This window comes from Contarinia nasturtii, unplaced genomic scaffold (genome assembly GCF_009176525.2).
Source record: "Contarinia nasturtii isolate CC-2019 unplaced genomic scaffold, AAFC_CNas_1.1 Cnas_scaffold_5584, whole genome shotgun sequence".
In the NCBI taxonomy this organism is placed as follows: Eukaryota; Metazoa; Arthropoda; class Insecta; order Diptera; family Cecidomyiidae; genus Contarinia; species Contarinia nasturtii.
Window position 1 is genome coordinate 26293 of NW_022202855.1, and position 21430 is coordinate 47722.

General features: G+C 35.9%; 1 protein-coding gene across 4 annotated transcripts in view; it reads right to left on the reverse strand.

Annotated features, from left to right (window-relative positions):
• LOC116351511 (BAI1-associated protein 3-like) overlaps positions 1 to 21430 on the reverse strand; it is a 44246-nt gene that overhangs the window by 4201 nt on the left and 18615 nt on the right. For 2 of the 4 annotated variants that reach the window (XM_031783627.1, XM_031783628.1), the window contains exons 2-9: positions 9581 to 10110; positions 8361 to 8589; positions 5123 to 5363; positions 4484 to 4652; positions 2933 to 3230; positions 2457 to 2658; positions 1501 to 2291; positions 8 to 1406 (exon numbers count right to left, since the gene is read on the reverse strand). In XM_031783627.1, the coding sequence (XP_031639487.1) occupies positions 8 to 1406; positions 1501 to 2291; positions 2457 to 2658; positions 2933 to 3230; positions 4484 to 4652; positions 5123 to 5363; positions 8361 to 8589; positions 9581 to 9749 (3498 nt within the window). In that variant the 5' untranslated portion in view covers positions 9750 to 10110. Of the gene's footprint in view, positions 1 to 7; positions 1407 to 1500; positions 2292 to 2456; positions 2659 to 2932; positions 3231 to 4483; positions 4653 to 5122; positions 5364 to 5470; positions 5529 to 8360; positions 8590 to 9580; positions 10111 to 21430 lie in introns of those variants that run through there. The other 2 variants (XM_031783629.1, XM_031783630.1) reach the window with 2 other exon arrangements.

The following is a 21430-nucleotide window of genomic DNA, read 5'->3' on the forward strand; positions in this document are numbered from 1 at the left end:
CAATTACCTTGTGTACATTTGTTTGTTGTTCAGCACAGTACTGGAATATTCGTCTTGGAAGTAATTCAACAATCACAAATGGATCGCTGAAACCATTCGGATCCAATGGTATGATGTCTCTGGCACTCAGCACTTCTACACACAATGAATCATGATTGAAATATGCACGAACAGCCAAAACTCCATATGGTCCGGGCGATGCGACCATTAGTTGCTCTTGCAAGCGTTGTAAATAAAATATATCGATTAATTTGTCGGTGTCTTTTTTATGATATTGAAGACGTTGATCCACTCTCCAGTATGTATCATTGTGCAATGCTTCGAGCGGCAAACCCAATCCTTCAGCATTGAAAAAGTCGACAAGCAATTGCAATGCTTCATACAATCGATCGTGAAAGTTTTTTGTTTTTTCACCTTCACCGCCCGTATCCATTTGTCGTGAGAGTTCATTTAGAACGGTATTCCAAATTAGGGTGAGAGCACGATTGAAATTTTTCATGAGTAATGCCGAATTCAATGCAGATAAATGTACATCCAAATATTCAAGCAGCGGTACGATTGCCTGATTCGTTGGTAGCGATTCGGGTGACCATGCCAAATGGAATACAGCTTTTTGTAAGGGAACTTGCATCGATGGTGCCAATTTACTGAGAACACGCTCAACGCGATTTTCTAATTGTGCCAAAGTTGACTCAAGCAAAATATCAGATTGATCGGGTGGCTGTTGACCGGACATTTCGGATTTGTCCGTTTGATATTCGGATAGTGCACGTCGTACATGCTCCAAATTATTGACGGTAACACACATATCGTCCGATGTACGAAACGGTCCTTGATGTTCATAGTAGCCAGTGTCGGCGAGCTGCTGATGTATCAAGTCAGCATAATGAATCACACACGAGCACACTGCGTCCGTTATTTGTGATTCAAATGCTTGTGCCGAATTAACATCCGGCCAATTGAGGAGCTTCCAAAATTCACGCATTTGATATAAAATGTCGGCAACATCAACTGATGACGTGGTATGACGAACAATTCTATCACCTTCTGATATTTTATCTAATGAAATTGCAGCTCGAACACGATTCAATGCCTTTGCTTTGCCAACCATTATCCATCGTTGTACAGTCGGTACAAACCAATTATGATAGTTTTGAAGTGCCAAAGGTTTTTCAGTTGGGTGGGGCATTACCGCCAAATGATTTTTTAACAAATCAAATTCTTGTAACACTAAATACAATTCAAACGGACGTGTATCGGCCGGTTCTTTATCGCCTTCGAGCACCGTACATTGACTCAATGTTGACCCGAGCACTTGACCAGATTCCATACGTGACGATACCTCCTCGGCTATGATAACATCGAATTGCTTATACACAATGCTAAAATACTGAACACCAATAGTTCTGTTGTGGCCAGAGAGCAAGGGAAGAAATAGAAAGGCGAATAAAAAATGTTGAAATATAAAAAAAAAAGATATATTATGTATTCAACACTTACGCTTCAAATAATGATTGATAATAGATTAAGCCTAGCTGAATGTTTGCGATTATTGTGGTTACGAAGTAAATCAACGAGCTGTAAAGCCGTTGAGATTCGCGTAGAAAAAATTGTGCCCATTGAATGGAACCCTTGCGAAGAGCGCCAACAACTTCACCGCGAACGCCTTTGCTAAATGGACACACTTGTTTGTATGCCTGAAATTTGCTAAATATGCCCAAGCATTTTAGCAAAAATTCTAAACGTATCAATGACGGTGGATGTAAAGCCGGAAATATATCACGATGCGCCCGAATTTGAGACAACGATTTGTCAATGAAAATGTTAAATGCTTCTGCCAACCATTGTTCAGCCTCACGTGACAATTTATTTTGATTCGGTTGATTCCAGTAATGATCTATATCGAGCAATAAACGATGAATAAATTTGGGATCGATTGGCGTTGTGCGATTCAATTGAGCGACGGCAATGAATTTAGCTATCGCACATTGTAAATCGGATAAATCACATTGAACGGCCATTTGATGTAAAATCGTTAATGATGGACCCGATAGATCACCACTCCATGTCCATGATGGTTCGTGCGTTAGAATTTCATGTGACATCATAATCTTATGCAAACGCTGCAATTTCCATATATCATGATCAGTGGAAACTTCATCCTCTTCGCATTGGCCACGATCTTCACGTGCTGTTAGCCAAAGTTTTAGTTTAATTCGCCCTTGCACTATACTTCGATGGCTTCTCGCTTCCAATTTAAACCACGAATCAATTCCAGTTGATGGAATTTCCTAAACATTATACCAAAATAAGATTCAAATTCGGTATTGGACCCACCATGCATATTAATGATGATATATCATCATTAAAATGATGTTACATGCATAACATATATTGCACACAATTTTATAATTTGTGAAACTTTATAGAATTCAACTGAATCGCATTAAACTCACCGAAAGTGGAATGTTCACACAACCCAAAAAATCGTCTTGCGTTCCTTGTCTGGCCGACTGACACACTTGCTTAAAATACCTACCTAAACCACGAACCGTTCGTACTTCGTTTAAACGCGATACAGCATCTAACACACAGCTTTCATCATCATGATCCCAAATATCCAAGTGGAATATATCCGTATTTATGTCGTCTATGTCACTGCAATAATAAATACAAAATCAAGATAATAAATGGCAAGCAACGATCCACAATCACATCAAATACAACCATCTGAAGTGAATGAAACTTTACAACTCTCACGCTCTTCGCTTTTTGAATGTGTGCATAAAATAAAAGTTGCATTTTACTTTGGTGTACACTGTGCCAATGTGCATAGCGTGAAGTGAAAGTGTACGTTAATACAGAGATTTACATTTGTTGCTTTTTCAAGGGACAAAAAAAAAATAAAAAATTGTGTGCATGAAATACGTACAACTTGAATTTTTCATGCCATTTCGGTGATAATGTATGCGATTTAATGGATGTAGCACGAATAAATTTCGCAGGTACTGGACCATTGAGTGAATCTCGGTGTTCGCGTCGTCCATCTTTTCGCTTAAAACTCAACCGGAAACTATGGTGTTTGCGTAATTTATCGCTCTGGTGTGGCGAATCTAGATTATTGTCGAAGCCTACATCGCTCAACGTTCGGGGTGTCATTGGTGGTGGCAAAGGCGAAATTGGCGTTCCGCCTGGCTGAATTCCAAGCATACAATATGGATCACTAAATCCTGTAAATACCAAAAACGAAGCAATGTGAACGAATCAGACAATTTTAATGTAAACGTGGCCAAAATAAAAATTGTTAAGTAAAATGCAAAAGATCTAGAGGAATCAGAAAATTAATACATGCACAACAGCGTCATGTTTGTTCGGTTGTTCTGTTTTTCGTACGCTTCTTTTTGCGCTAAAAGATAAGATGAACAAAAAAAAATGAAGAATAAAAAAGACCCGAGAAAGCTTGCCTGTTTGAAATTGAGTTAGTTCAAAGTCATTCGTCTCGCTTTTAACAATTCGTGCCCTTGATGAATATAATTTAAGTTTTCTTTTTGACAATTCATTCATTCGCGAATAAAATAATAGAGAAAAACGAGCGAGGGACTTTTTGTTAGATTTAAAATTTAACGTGAAATTACTAATTCTCTGAAACTGTGCATTGTCGACCGCGCGCGCGTTTACTCGGTGTGCTTTCAATGTGGCAAAAAGAGACATGGAAAATATGGGTCATGAACCATCATCAATGTGATCAAAGAATATGTCTCGTATGTAGAGCACACGCTTTGACACACATGAACATCCGCAAAAAAACACTTATACAAAAAGGACGAAACGAGACATAAAGCGAATAAAAAATACACCCGCGTTCACTCGCATATCACAATGAATTACATCACATATACAAAATGTACAACGTGCAGATATCGTACACGTACACGTACTCATACGTCGTACACACAAAAATATTAACTATTTGTTTAAGTGCATTGAAGCGCGCATTCACACTTTATCCATTGATTGAACGCGACAGGAAGGAAAAATGCAAGCCAACATTATACAATTAACATTGAAATAAAACAAGAGAGAGACGTATTTTAAATGGTTATCGGTAAATTACCGAACCGAATTAACTCGTCATTAAAATCATTAATTTATCGAACTATCGCGTTTTGTTATCTATCATCGGGTAATGGAAACATTGACATTGATTGCTTTTCTGTGTAGAAAATGTATAAACAACAATAACACACAAAGATACGAAGCGTTTACGTTATACGTGCCATATGTTATCCGAACTTGATTGAATATTGTATGCAAAATTGCACTTTGCGTGATTTAAATTTGATTACAAAAGTAATTTTCTTTGGGAATTATTAGTATCGATGCGCCTTTTTTTCATTGGCATACACCATTCATTTTCATAAATTCATTGAATAGCTAATGAAAGAGAGAACGTTTATATTCGATTTGATTTAAAACAGCTTACCATTTGCATCTTTCGCTTCTAGGTTGTCGGCTGCTTGCACAAGCACATTCAATACGACGATTCTTGGTTTTTCCTCGGCGGCCGTATGCAACAATCGATAGTGACGTTCAGGTGAAACACCAAATGCACGTTGCGCTTGCAGAAACATATCATCTTTGTAGTGGTGAAACTGTTATAAGAAATGAAATATGCATTAAATTCAACCAATTATAAAAGAAATCATTCTTTCATCGAATATCTGTGTGTGGTAATTAATGTGCCGTAACGACCCGACATAATGATGGTTTTTATGGTGATGATGTACAACAATAGTTTAAGAGAAATTGACAGATTTGTAATAAAAACTTTGGCACACAGACAATGCTTTTACTTTGATTATTTTGTTCGGTATGTTCAGTACACTTTTGGAGCTGTCATTTAAAAGCCCCACTTTCATTCTTAAGCCACATAATCTGTATGTGCTTGTACATATTTATGTCCTTATTTGTTCCATTTAAAGCTTAAAAAATCATATTGCATTGCAATGTGATGGAATAAATGCGATTTAATCCTTGGCAGATGAGATACACAACAAAAAAAAAAAACAATACTTGGATTGCCAGTTTTTTATATGCAACAATAAGGGATTGAAATACACACCTGACTGCCTGGTGCTGGTGCACCAACAGAATGCACAATCGTTTGCAATATTTCAATATATAATTGTTCTTTTTCATCTGGCGTATCAGAGATTTCTTCGTTGGCTTGTTGATCATGCTCTTTCTCTGGTATCATTTCGGCTCGAGTTTCAGCTGTACGCACTGCTGACATACGACGATTGTCTCGTTTCCATGCTAGCGCTGTAAAGGCTTCAAAGTATCCACCATCCGTTTCCTGAATACTAGACATTTTCGATAATAAATAATAAACAATAACAACAACATATACAACAAAGCATCAACATAATTTTTAATCGAAATGACGCATTTCATAATTGAAAATACATACATCCAACAAAGTTGATAAAAGGTAAGGTTTAAACTTTTATTTTTCGAACGTCCATTGTTTTGGGCCGCTTTAATAGAAAAAGTTGATTGTAATTGATATCGAATATACGATGTACGAAAATATGGTTGCAAAGTTGCTCAGCGTGAGCATTTCATCTGGTTTTGAACAAGTGAGAATAAGTGCGAATGGACGTGTATAAATTGGAATGATAATGGTGATGGGGACAGTGGAAAAAAGAGAGGAGACATCAAGTGAACTCAACTTTGTGAAGTTCCAAGTGTTTTGAGCATGTGGTCATAATTTATGTTGTTGGATCCTGTCGGTGCGCGCATATACACACTCATACACACACATTCTCTCTCTCTCTCTCTCTCTCTCTCTCTCTCTCTCTCTACAATCCATGAGTGTCAAGCTAACGCCAAAAGGTGTGTGCAAGTGGTGTGAGGCAGAAAAAAAAGTCGAATATCAGTGAGTGCGACCAAACATTAATTTCCATTGCACATGGCAATTACTTTAGGGGCTAAAAAGTCATTCTAACTATATTGGGAAAACCAATTTTGAGCACGCAATGATGGAGAACTAAATTGAAATCAAACACAACGCGTTCAAAATTTTCACAACCAAGCTAAGCATGTTATCGTGTGGTTTTGTTGTTGTTTGAAAATGGAGACAGCATAAAATCAACCACGTATGACAACGGGTAAAATAAAGCTAAAAAAATGAACTGACACAAATTCAGCCTCTTTGAAAATGAAATACGCATTTTTATTCATAAATATTTGAATGTCTTAACACACCCATCCTACAATTTTGTATGATTTATGAATCGATATGTTTATTTCACACACATACGTTCCTACCGCACGCATTTCATGAAGATAAATTCGTTTCTCATAGAAATGAGCATTTTGTTAATTTATCATCCTTTTACGCGCCAAATAATTTGGTTCATTTGTTTAAAACACGCTTAGTAAATTGTTACCACCAACGGCTTACGCCAATGACAGTTACAATTGGAATGAGTGAAAAACATTTGTAAATATGTTGTCACTTTCGATTTCCATGTATGCAATGATATAATTCCATTTTTCTTTCTTTCATTACGGTAAATAATAATAATTATCTTTGTAATGTCATGACTTGTGTGGGAAGCGCGACATATTTTTATGTTCGGTGCTTTTATCAATCATTACCACTTTAATTTGTTTCATTCGGCTAATGACAGTTGAAGCTTCAATGGAAGTAATAACTGTCACATTGTTGGCGTTAAAAAAGATAACTCAATTTACCAATTATAAAATATTACGATATATTGATCGCCATTCTTTTGTGTTGCGTTCATAGTTTTTTTTTTGGAATAAAAATGGTTTAGATACGTTATCTGAGATGGAAACAAATCAAATAGAAGCAGTTGTTAGGCGAACAAAATAATGATATAAATTGTACAAAAACAGAGAGAAATAACAGAAAGAATAACAATGCCAGGAAATAGAGTCCACGCGAAAAAAATGTATTGATTTGAGATAAATAAATATTCGAATTGATTGTGAATTGTGATTTATTTTCATGCTTGGCATCACATTATTGATTCCGTGCTCCTCGTCATGTCTTAGAGATTATCAACAATCTACAACATTTTCCACGTTTTGCTTTTGCTTCGTTTCATTTATTATAATCACAAGGATGAGCAAGTCGTTCTCCGACAGCATTTAAATATTCGTAAAATTTCTTTTGTACATGTCCGTTCATGATTCTGTTTTTCCTACTTTCTCACTCTTGTCTCCGTTTTTTTCTCTCTCTCGACATTTTTTTCTCTGTATTTTGGAGTGTTTGCATTCTTTATGTCTTGTTGTGGCTTTTGTACTATGTTGTTGTTGTTTTTTTATTTTTTAAATTCACTCTTGTTGCAAGTTATGTGCCACTTTCCGTTGAGCTTATGTAATTTTAAAGCAAATAGTGTGATTGTATGGTAAAATGAGAAGAGGAAAAAGCACAAAAGCACAAATAGAAGGAAGTTGCTATAGTGTTTCATTGTTGGCATTTCTATTTTCTTCATTCGAGTTCCAGTTCTACTATTTTGTTTTATCTTCATTATTTTCATTGTTATTAATGAAACCAAGGCTCGCTCTCGTTTTTTATTTCACAGTTGGACTTGGGCTGAACAAATTCACAGAGCTAATTGTAAGCTCTCGTATTCGTTCTTCATCCTATCACATTATTTCCACCACCGTATGTTTTTCGACATGGACAGCGACTGAAAATGCCTTGTATGATGCTCTTTGATTGTGTCTCTGTCTCTCACTTATTTAAAATCGTATTATTTCAGGTTGATCAAGTCAACTATATACTCAGTGTTTATATTCTGTGAAATAACATTTTATTTTCAATTGTACGAATATATGTATGCTCTTTACACTTTGACTGATTTGCTTCCTTAGCGACATATACGTAATTGCCACATATAATACGTAACAGCTCGCATACACCGTCCTTTGCACACGACAAAATTTGTTCGCAGGGCAAAATAGTTTTGCTGTGCATTTTGCAATGCCTATGAAATGGCAGAGAAAAGGACGGCAACCATGAAGCGGCAACCAAATGAGAATAAAATACACATTTTGGAAATATAAAGACTTTACTCGACATAAATTGGAGAACATAAAAGTGTCAAGCGATTGTAACAATTTGTGGTTACATTAATGACCATCCAACAACAACAACAAGAAGAAGAAATGATGAAAGTACCTATGTACTGGTGTTGTTGTTGTTGAATTGTTTGCATTCAACAGCGTTTGCGCTTAAATTCGTCGTTTTTCATTTTTTTACATTTAAGCTCAACGAATAATGGCCCTATAGGGATGTGCTTGTAAAACAAAATAAATTGATTTACCCAGATGTTGACTGTGTTTCCACTTCCGGCCATGATAAACGTCGTTTGCAAAATGCCAAAGGTGGTCGATCTAATGTCGATGCTTGATGTACTGGTGAGACGCGCTGCGTACGAAACGATCCTTTACGAGGTGGCGCCAAACATTCCAGTGCACGTGATTGTCGTCGAATTGAGCCTTGGCTCTGTGGAGGTGTTATTGTACCTGGCGCTGGTACAACTTTTGGAAAACCTAAAATATCAAATGGAATATGAAACAAATGAAACGTTAACAAAATTATCATCACTATTGATTTATTGTTCTACGAAAATGCATGGTTCATTCTATGCAATGTCATCAAGTTGAAATGACCGCAATGTAAAATTACACTTGAAATGTATGTGAATAGTAAATGTCTTTTTATAACAAACATTATTAGGGCATTACCATTTGTAATATTCAGCTTGGTTAAATTGAAATCGTTGTTTGTTTTATTTCAATTGAATGTTCTATCAGTAAAAAAACCTTCTATACATTTGTTCGCTAAAAACATGAGTTCGAGGCTCACGCCCAGATCTAATTGGGGCAAAATATAAACATATTATGGAAATTATAGCAGACAGTTTAACAAGTGTAATGGAACAATTAACATATTTGTGCTTGTCGTAGACAGCGTTTAATATTTAATTTGTACGAAGAGACAATAAACGGTAGCAATGAATATATCTCATGAGTGTCTTTAAAACAAAGTGTTTTAAGAATATTGCACGGCGCGCAATAGCTTGACACACGGTAAGCGGTGACACCACCAGAGGTGGCAAAGACGGTAATGACGCTAACAAAATCGCTAATGGTTGTCCCAATGATCAGTGGCATCAGCGTGCTATGTGCGTGTTCATACACTCAAAATAATGTTGTTGTTATTTGTACTCTCGTCCATTTGTATTTTAATTAATAATTCAGTTTTGACTTAACTCAGATACAAAGTGAACTTGAGAAATAATACGATTATGCGCCGGCTAAACCTTTCCTTTCACATCGTTCTCGGCTCCGAAGGACGAACAAAAAAAAATTTGTTGTGTGAAAGTTTTACCGAACAAAACAATGTTCGCATTTATGCAACTAAAATAGTTGAAAACTTTAAATCATTAGATTCTGCTGTTTATTCGTCTGTACTTTTAATTTAACAAAATAAAAATAAATTCGCAATGTGTTAAAGTTAAGAAGCTTAATTTGTACTCACCATGATGTTGAGAATTGTTGCTTTCTCTTCGTTCCGTTTGCGTTAACGGTGGTGGCGGTTGCTGTGTTTCACTTGATTCCTGACGTGACAGCGAAAAACGTCGTGGACTCAGTCCCAAACCAGCTACACCGGTTGTAACATAGTGTTGAAGTGAATTGAAGAAACTCATTTTTCTTTAAATCCGAAAATTTGGAGTACGCGTCCACTTTCCTGTTGCCTCAGCTTTTTCACGATATTGTGTATGAAAATGTTATATTAGACGCTACACAATCACCAATAAAAAAAAAGTGAGAAAAAACGGCTGAAAACGAATTTGACTTAAACTCATTCAGACACACAGCAGAATGAATAAACGTCAATTGTCGGTGGTGGTGGTGGTGGTGGTGTGGTCGTATGTTTTAACGCTCAAATTGCCCTCTATGATTTTTTTCGGCTCACTTCAATATGTTTACTTGTCCGTGGGATTCAGTTGAAGTTGGTTGATTTTCTGCAGCATTGAATATACATTTTCATCGAAATTGACAAGAAAACTGAAATGAATAAATGTTCAGATTTCATGCCGTAATTAATCAATTTCTTGCGATTTTTTTTATCAAGATTTAAAGCAACACTCAATTTACGTGCACATTATAACAAACATCTATAATATCCATCGGTTTTGACCCAATTTTCCCATACACACAATCTGGCGATTTCATTTATAATGCAAAGCGCTGTTATCTACAAGTTTTTGAATCCAAATAAGAAGAAGAAACGAAAATAAAGACGAAGGAGAGGGCGAAAAATATGTTTCAAAATTATAGCAAGAAAAAATCGTTCGATGCCAGACAGTTTTCAGTTGCTGAAATTCATCGAACTACTATTTTCGAAAACAAAAAATTATAACATCAATAAATCTAAACAATCAGTTCAGTGTTTTTGGTCATTTGACCTAAAGACGTCTGAAATCTTGTGTTCTTGTTTTTTTTTTTTTTTTGATAATTGTATAGCGTCGTCGAAGCACCATTTCGGCTATTCATGTCACTGTGACATTTCTACGCGTATTTTTCTCTCCCTCTTACGTTGTGCTTTCACTTACACAAACTCATACTCTCTACGATGGCTTTCGGTTCTATTAACGACGAGCATAATTGATAAATTAAAATTTGTCGCACGCAATTTGCAATAATTTGTGAAGCTATGCATGGATAGCCGTACAGTGTCGTTCGCCACAATTAATCTTCATAATGAAAACAGACTAACACGCACCAAAATAATTAAGCAAAACAAAAAAAACTCATCGCAACAACCGAAATTCATATTCAAGCTATTTCGGTAGTTTTTCAACCAAAAAAGCAAACCAAAATAAAATAGATGATGGTCGATAAGACACCAATCAATGAAACGGCAAAAAGATGTATACTGTACGAAATATGTGAAAAAATGTCCTTAATAACGGATTATCTTCAGATCGACGGAATAAATTACAAAAAGCGAGACGGCAACGTAAAAGTAAATATTTAATAACAGAAAATATCAAATAATAAAGCGGCTCAATTGGAATTTTTTGGTTAAATTCGGTTCGGTTTGGTTCGGCGATAAAGAAGAGGGGGTGGATGTTCGGCGTTCATCTCATAATTTACTCACTCTCTAATATATATATATATATAACTCATTTCGAAACGTCAAAAAATGAATCAGTTTCGGTGAGAGAGGGTGAGGAATTTACTTTCAACATTAGTGCAGAGTATTTTCCGAACATTTTGAGTTTACTTAGAAGGCGCTTCGGATGAAAATGGTTTCATTTTGTTTGCCATGTCTGAAGTCGTTGTGCGGTTTTATCTGGAGTACGCTTTTTATTTGATTTTTGCGGGCGATATCATTTTGTAGCTCAAATGTTGTGGTATTCGTTTTATTTATGGAATAAAAAATGTTGTTTGGCTAACCACGAAAGCTTCGTTCACCAATGCATCATCAAAAAGGATAATTGCATTTTGCGACAAATTTCCAAGTTTCATGTCACATTGCCATATCCGTTTCTATCTATATGCAAATTTCAACATAACGAAATAGTAAATGATTCACTTGAAAAACATTCAAATGTTAATTCGTTTACTTTATTTTAATGTGTCAATATTCAAGCATTTATTCGGATTTTTGTTTGTGGTATGTACGACGCTTTCCCGCTCATTTTCACCTCATGATAATCATGGTATTTCGTTTTCGGATAATCTACTTTGGGCTTGTGAATTGATAAAGGGAAAAAACGTCGCATAAAATATTGAGCTCAATCACCCATTTCATATTTATCCACACATTTCGTACGTCGACACACATAACAAAAGCGTCACACACAAATGCGCTGCATTTCTTCATTGTGTCTGTCACCGTGTGCTTTTTCTTTCATTCTCTCTTTCATTTTTGCTATTGTGCGTACATTCAGCCATTCAATTCTTTCGTTTCGTTTTTTTTTTTTCGCTTTTCACTTTTATTATTCGTTCGCTTCGATTCATCGTTCACTGTTCAAACGTCTATTCGGTGACTGTGTATAATTTATTTTCGATGGAATCATCGATGACACTAAATAACGTCTTTATTTACAAAATATTTGACGGGCACATTATATGTTTTACAAATGTACGTATGTCAAACGTGAATGTTCTGTGTGTGATTGTTATTGTGTTGAGGGTGGATGTGGTGATTGTCAATGTGAATATTCAACACGATTTGTTGTTCTTATTGATGTTGGGATTTGCTTTTTCGCCTTTTTGCAACATATTTCTCTTGTTCACTTATTACAAAGCATACGGAATACCATTTAGAAGCCAAATACACCACAACAATCAAGATGATTGAATGCACCCGAACAATTAACGATAACGGTCCATCTTCAATGTGATGGATATCTTGGATGGAAAATAATGTGCGTGATGGAGCGACCATATACACATAAAGAAAAGAACTTACATCGACAATTTTGATCAACGGCGAAACAAAACCACTATAAAACAATTTCCAACAAATGTTTCCATTTCAATAGTTTCGATACAATATTGTCTTTCAAGATATCTGCAACGTACATGCCGTATCAAACTTTTACAGCCCTCCCACCAAGTTCCCTTGCGGCCATACACTTTTTATAATTTAAATTCAAAAACGATACTTCAACTGTGGGAACAAAAAAAATTAATTAAAACGATTTCACTTGAAGCGAAACCGTTTCAGAGGGAAACAGAAAACGAAAAATGGCATCGCAAGAAATTAAAAAGAAAGTAAATATGTATACATTTTGTTTCATTCTCCTGACAACAGACCACGACAATATTAAGGAATACGTAGACCGTGTTTTCTACCCACTTTTTGTTTCTCTCATTTGACGGTTCGTTGGTTCGTTCACGGTTCGAAATATATGTACATGTATAGATTAGGTGTAAAATATAGAACAATAAACGGATGCGCCACACTCATTTCTAACGTGAAAATCAACTGTTTTGGTAATATTTATAGACAATCAACATGCGAAATAACAACAAAACCGAAACAATTCAAGAAAGCTTCGAGAACCGAATACACATATTATATGGTCATATATTTACATTCTTTCACACACACATACACACGCAGAAAGAGAGAGGGAGAGACAGAATTGGAGACAAATTAAAATTTTCATTCGTCTATGCCGGGTAAGTATTGAGACATTTGATCTACATGCGTTTAATTCATTCAACACTCAGTGTGTTTTCTGGTTGTCAATAAAACTTATGGAAGACATTCGTGCGTTTTAATGGGTCATCAAGCAGAGTGTTGTTCGATGTTATTTTCTTTTAGTTATAGTATATTCTTTTAGTACGTTGTTATTCGTATACAAAATGAATAAAAAAATAAATTCAATCTTCTAACATGGGAAAGTTTCCATATTAAAGGTGCCACCTTCTTCAGGACAAATGTTTAATGAAATGATTCGCATCGTATTGATAGCGCGGAAATGAGAATGTCGATGAATGCGAATTCAGGTTGAAAAATAATTGATTTTAAATGTGAATATGGTAGAACTTGGGTGAATCCGTTTCTTCATCCAAAATTCGTAATTTAAACCGAATGCACAGTGGGAATTCGTTATAAATTGCTTTCGTTCCACGAATCCTCTTTTTTCTTGAATTCAATGCACGTTCACAAAATCGAATGTTACACAGAAATGTCGATTCCACTATCGAAACAGCATCTGTGGTTACTTCATTCGATTAAATTGAGCAAACCATTTTTCGCACACTTTCCCTCAAACCATTTCATTCTATATCATACGCTTGCAATTGCGAAATATTGCTTCAACATTATCATCGCTCTCATTTTAGTCTACTCTACTTTAAGTAGCTGACGAAAGGTTAGTTCGTGAAAAGAAAAACTCGCACATTTCCGTTTTATAAGGCTTACGTACGACACGAGCAAACATTTTGGCTTAAATCGAATGAAAAGTGACCGAATTAAACAATTAAGTTGATAAATGAAATGTTCATGTCGTCTGGTTTTTTTTCCCTTCTTTGTCTTTTCTGAGTTTGAAATGTTTCTACAGTGGTTGATCGCAACATTTCAGTGCCATAATACTTCAAATGAGAATTGAGTACGATATGTTACGAGAAAAACATACAAATTGTGCCATCACGTTCATGTCGAATAGATTTTCAATGAAGTTTCAAAAACTGGTTGACTATTTCCTTCTTTATTTCATTTCCAGAAGAGATATATATTTTTTTCATTATGGCTTATAAATATGATTATATGAATTATTCAGACGAAGTTGATGTCGATTATAACAATGCTACAATATGTACAATTTACAAAAAAAAACTTGATATTATATTGTCATCACATCTTTTATGTATTTTATTTTTCCTCTGAAAAAAATATTTTCTACGAACATCTTTTCGTCTTTTGATCTTTTGTCGCAATCAACCAAACGATACGATTTATAAGGTTAAGAAAATGAAAAAAACCTCCCCTCTTTTTTCAACGAAAAAAAAAAAAACAACTTTCTTCCTTCGCGCTAAAACCGATATTATACATTGTATAACATATCGATGTGCTTATGAAAAAGTCAACACGCCCGTGCAATTTTATTTATTTCCACGATCAAAGCGGCTATATTCGGGTAAGTATGTACTGTGAGCTCACTTTTAGCATCCAGGCTTTCTCCCTATTCCACTCAATATTTTCTTTCTCTTTCACACACACTCGTGCCAATCTTTGCTACGACTGTCGGATAAGTAGCATGTTGACATGATGGAAAGTATCATCCATTTGTTATATCGTCCTTTTCGACTCTACTATTCACTTCATTTGTCCGCTTTTTGTTGGTTTCGATTTTTGTTTCTCGGATTCTCTTTTTCTATTTCCTTTCGATATGTATACGAACATGGTTTTCCATCCCATTCGCTTGTATGTTTTTTTTAGTATGCATCAATACGATTCATAGCCAAATGACCACAGTGACAATTGACAACGACAGCAACGCCGAAGAAATAAAAAAAAACACATACACATTCGCAAAGTTACGACCGAAATCAATGGAAGGCAGAGGGGGAGAAATGAAAAGACAAAAAAGCTTCGTACAAATTGTTTATTATTCAGTGTCTCTTTGTGTTGATTCGCAATTGTAACACACACACAAGGACATAACACAACTTTTTCTATTTGATCTGGTCTATCTCTTAGTGGAAACGTAAATAAACAAACAGTCAAACAAAACATTCACATGAAGAGTAGAGAGAAGAGAATAAAAGTTTAGTGCCACTAGTAAAGTATTTTGTGTGTAGTGTGGAGTATTTATTTTCAGCCATAGGTGATTCCATTTGAATTCAAAACACTTTCAATTTCATGAATCATAATAAATGTGAGTCTTGGCCAAACAGTGAACAAGAAAGACGAGCTACGAAGCAAAACAAATTTTATTTGACCACAGAAATGTTGAAGAGAACACTGACTCATACACACAAATTACACATAATTTATATAAATGGTACTGTAAAACATGTGCGCCGCGCCATACAATCAAAATTTATGAAAATTAAATAGGGAATCAAGCTTAACTTTGGCGCTCAGAAAATCAATAAATTATTTTCTTGCATGGGGCTGCAGTTTCCAAGGTAATCTCTGCAAAAGCTGTAAACAATTTACAGAGAACGAAGGAGATAAAGAGAGAGAAAACAAAATAAACATGGTTTGTAAAAAAAACAAATATTCGTCAAAATAAAATAAAAAATACAACTTTTTACATCTGAATCTGACCATATTGGCTAGATTGCTAGACGTGCAACGGATGTTGCTACAGTGAATCGTAACTGTTGTTGTATATTTGCTCAAAGCGAACCAACCACCGCCAAACAACACACGGACAAATGATAATTTCAACAATTTATGCTCGATTCCAACTACTAGGTAACTCATCGCATGAAACTCTTTCTGCAAACGTAAACAAATTTGATTTTGGCTGGGAAAAGAAAAGAGTATGCCGTAATGTACAAAAATAAATCTTGCTCGTTTTCTTGAAAATATGGGAGCAAAAAAAAAAAAGAAATGTCAGCGCAACGCAATTGCAAATGTAAGAGAATGATTCATTCGTTAGAAGTGTAATACATTTGAAATTTATGGATGGAAAATATTATTTTTCTTGAATCGTCCTTTTGCAATGCAATAAATAGGTGAGTTTATTGATAGCAAGGAAGTTGTTGTTCTGGCTGGTTTTTTCATTCGGTTTTCTTTTTAGTATATATGATAAATAGCAAATATCACTCTATATATGATGACACATTTATCTTTTTCTTGCAGTTATTTTACATTCGACGGCAATAAAATTCAAATTTAGTGTAGTACATGAAGTTCATATTTTTTTGTTTTCCGCTTTTTGGTGCGAAAGCTATCGTAATATAGACAAATTGAAATGAAAACACTTGATACAACCTACTTATTTGAACTAGCACAATTGAAAGAGGTGAAGGCGTCTTCTCCCATCCTCATACATGCGCGAGGGGGGGGGGAAAAACTTTACGTAATTTCCTTTAGGGTATCGAATATATGATTGTACCAAAGATATTGACATTTCTAGGGTAATTTTGGGGCGCTCTATCGATTTGCATCATTAATTTTTTCATCCGACCTCCCCTTCCCCCTTTTTGGGGGGGCTATGTTTATTTTTTTACCCCCAAAATATATATAGACTTCCATTTCAGTGTCTAGATGTAAAACACCACATGAAACTTCGACCCTACCTAGGGTACTTTTCAGTCCTCTATCGATTGGCACCATTGGTTTTGACCCCCTCTCGTACCCCTCCCCCCTAGAGGGGTGCTCCGGTTTGACTCTTCGGACCCATATTTAAGGTCTTTGGAGTGGAAAAACACCCATTACCCTTCACCCATACCCGGGGTATTTTTCAGTGCTCTATCGATTGGCATCATTGGTTTTGACCCTCTGATCGGCCCCTCCTTACTTTTTGGGGCTACCTATTTTTCTTACTCCCCAAATATTTATAGACTCCCATTTGAGGGCCAAGGACACAAAATACCCCCCCTCATACTCAAGGTATTTTTTGATGCCCGATCGATTGGCATCATCAGTTTTGACCCCCTAACACCCCCTTACCCCCCTTTTGGTTCCTATACGTCGACCCCGATTTAAGGTCATTGGGGGTGAAATACCCCCGGGGTGTGTTCTTACACCCAAGGTAGTTTTCAGTGCTCTATCGATTGGCATCATTCGTTTTTTTACCCAAAGCCCCTTAACCCCTATATACAGACCGTCTTTCTTTACCCAAACTGGTTCTATACCGCAATTTAATGCTCGGACCAAAAAATTATGCACTATAATGTTGTTCAGAATGATGAGAGAAATTTTTTGGGTCACCTGCCCTCCAAGTCCCCCCACCCCCCAGGGGGGTCGGGGGTCAAAAACCCCCAAGGTGTGATTTTTTTGACCTGAAACCCCGAAATTCGGACTCAGCGTGCCAAAATACCTTAGAATCGATATTTTTCTCATCCGCTATTGTGTCTAGACCCAGTGCCCTCCATTTGGGGTCAAATCCTTCAAAGTCGATTTTTCACTTTTTCGGTCCGGAATTTTGTACCAAAATGTATGACCAACTATAGCTAATTTTTTGCGCACATTTCATTTTTGCCATTGGGCTCCCCCTCCCATCACCCCCAATGGGGGTCCCCCTACAAAATTCACGAAAATTTCCAAAAGTATGAGGGGGGGTATAGGGGGGGTATTTTGTGTCCTTGGCCCTCAAATGGGAGTCTATAAATATTTGGGGAGTAAGAAAAATAGGTAGCCCCAAAAAGTAAGGAGGGGCCGATCAGAGGGTCAAAACCAATGATGCCAATCGATAGAGCACTGAAAAATACCCCGGGTATGGGTGAAGGGTAATGGGTGTTTTTCCACTCCAAAGACCTTAAATATGGGTCCGAAGAGTCAAACCGGAGCACCCAATGGGTCAAAACCAATGGTGCCAATCGATAGAGGACTGAAAAGTACCCTAGGTAGGGTCGAAGTTTCATGTGGTGTTTTACATCTAGACACTGAAATGGAAGTCTATATATATTTTGGGGGTAAAAAAATAAACATAGCCCCCCAAAAAGGGGGAAGGGGAGGTCGGATGAAAAAATTAATGATGCAAATCGATAGAGCGCCCCAAAATTACCCTAGAAATGTCAATATCTTTGGTACAATCATATATTCGATACCCTAAAGGAAATTACGTAAAGTTTCCCCCCCCCTCGCGCATGTATGCCCATCCTCCCAATTAAAGGTATGAATCAAGTATATTGTATGTATTGATCACCGCAGACATGTTGCCATATAATTTGGTGCGTTTTTCGCATTACTTTGATTCAAATTATACATGAACATAATCAATACTATTAAATATTCATCAAAATGACGGTTTCAATATGGTAATATTGGATTTTAAATTGAACGATATTAAAGGTCGACATTACTTCGTTTTCTTTATCATCATCATCTAATTTCAAATACCTTTGTGTATTCGTTCACCAAAATATTGAATTCCCAAGAAATCGAAATTATACAGATATTTGAATCGGCACTTTGCATCCATTTTGAAATGTATTACACATTATATTACACACGTATACAGAAGGATCATTGCGTTTGTCGGTGCGGCTTTTGGTTGGGTAAGTTTGTCTTAAAAACAGTTACAACAACAAAAAACCAATACGAAAATCGAATAAAATGTACAACAGTGAAATTCTTTCACTGATTAGAATCAGCTTCAGTGTAATTTTCTTCATTTCCCATGAACATTGTGCACATACATTTTTGATGTATAAAAACCCAATTGCATGATGTTCATGTCGCATGGGCCGCAAGCAACTATTACGTATTATTATTAAACTTGTTCATTTGCAAAGAGAGCGAATGAATAAATAAAATGGGACAAAAAAAAGAATTATCGCAACATGATTTCTTAATCCAATGAAAATATGCTTAAAATGAAGAGCAACAAGCACATCTGCTAAACGCAATTTGATGTAATCATTCCTTTTTTTTCTATAAAATTGGTTCAATCAGCAAGTCCGTCCAACATAAATACACATATTCCATTCACTTTTAAAATTATATCTAAATATTTATTTGTTGGTGAACTCAAAAGGGCACACCGAAAAATAAGCAAATCGAATGACAGAGAGAAGATTGAGGTGGAATGGAGAGAAGAATGAAAGTATGCAAGAATAGTGTGCTTTTTGCGATGTAAATCTAATTTGTCGTGGTTTCAATTCTAAATGTGAGTTAAAGCGAATGAGTGGCATTGAATGATGAAAGTTTCATTTGTGCACACGAGCCCCTTCGAGATATATATAAATGAAAGACCGTTTATGATTAGCGTCACGGAATTTGAGCGCAGAGCAAAAAAACCATAAAATGTGTATATTCGTGAGAAAGAGACGGTTGGCAGAGAGGGTGTGTGGAGAGAGGAAGACGGGGACCTAGAGGGAACGTTATTTTTCTCATTCCTGAATCACTTCACTGCGAATTCAAGCACAGAATGTGTTCGCCTGCATATGAATGAATGCGTCGCAACGCTATCGATATGGTAAATAATGTTGTGTGTCAACTTTGAATCGAAATTAGATGGATATTTGTCATTTTCTACTATTTGAATACATCAAATGATTAATGGAATTCCATTTGAATTTTATTAAACTGAACCAAAAAAAATGAAATGATTTTATAGATCAAAGTATTTTCATGCGTATCATCTTAGCTCTATGCTACCTTTTCATTGTTTTCGTTTTTTTTATGTATTTGTTGGTGGCGTCTGTATGTTTCTGTCATACATGAATCGTATGTATTGATCGAATAAATATAGAATTTCGATATTCGGTGACAAAAATTGAGTATGATATATGCTTGAGAGATGTGATCATCATTTTTTCGGCTCTCCTTTCCTCGATTTCAGGCGAAAATATTTATGTGTTGCGTACACGGATGCTATTTTGGGCGGTATGTCGGTCTAATTTTAGATTTATTCCCATCAAGTTCGATGGAACGATTTTACGTGTCGCCATTATCGTCATTGCCTGAACTTAACATCATTTTCTTATTGCTACATAGTATGTGTGCATGTGATTCTATTCCAATTTAAAGTCATTTAGATTTGTACGTTGTGCAAATAATGGGTCTCATGGTGTGCATAAATAGTTTTGATTGACGGAGAATGAGTTTTCCATCACAATGTTGAAATGATTATCATTTTGATGTGAATTGAGACGACGTTCATATTCACCTGATGACATCTATTATATAAACCCACTCTTTCTCTCATACACTCGCTCACTCTCTTTCACACAGAATTCTTAGCGTTGCTTAATAATGTCGGATGGAAAGAGTTTGAGTAAAAAAAAGAGAAGAGTAAAATGAGTGTCCGAGATCAGGTTGAATTACCCGTAAGTGCAACGCAATGGAATGATTTCATGAAAATGCGAAATGGCAAAATGGACATTTGACATGACAAAATGATGAAGCAATCAGGCGACAGACAAAAATGAAAACCAAAAAAGAAATACAAAACGATCCATGGTTTTTTTCTCTTTGTTTTGACGTACAACCAAAACAATAACAAAAAAGAAAAAAAAACTTGTAATGTACACGATAGATGTTATTTGATATGACTTTCATGTACGATTATTTTATACACGTTCGCTTCATATACATGTCGAATCAAATCGCTGTGGGTACATCACCAGTACTTCGATTGCTCTCGTTCGCATTGAAAGCGCAAATAATCGATGTAAAATCGTTTTTTAAACTAAACGACTCCCCAATGTTATTTTCATTATTTTTTTTTTGTGCGCAATTCGTATCGTGTACCATTTCACAACAGTATGTACAGACAGTTTCGACAAGAATGCTTCCCTTGTCGTTTTGATTGCCATTCATCTGATTTTGCTAATCGTTTTGGCATTGCACGAGAAATAAATGAGTCGAAATGCGGTAAATAAGTCAAATGATAGAAATAGACAAAACGAAAGGATAGCGAGAGGAAAAGGTGGTACGATTCTTTTCGTTCGATTCAACAAAATAATCATGTGATTACTGTACTGTTATGAGTGTTTCTGCTATTTTTCCGTTCTTTTGTAGGCTTTTTTTGTTACCATCTTTGCATTTATTTTCGTTGTCACCGTTTGGTATTTACTGTTCGACTTTCAGTTTTCTCTCTCTCTCTCTCTCCGTGCCTTTCATTATTGAAGAATGTTTTGAATATTTTGCAATCTCTCGTTGAGACGGAAAGGTTTGAAACAATCCCATTTGACGAAATTAGAAAAAGGACACTCACAAGATTGAGCGGGAGAAATTAGC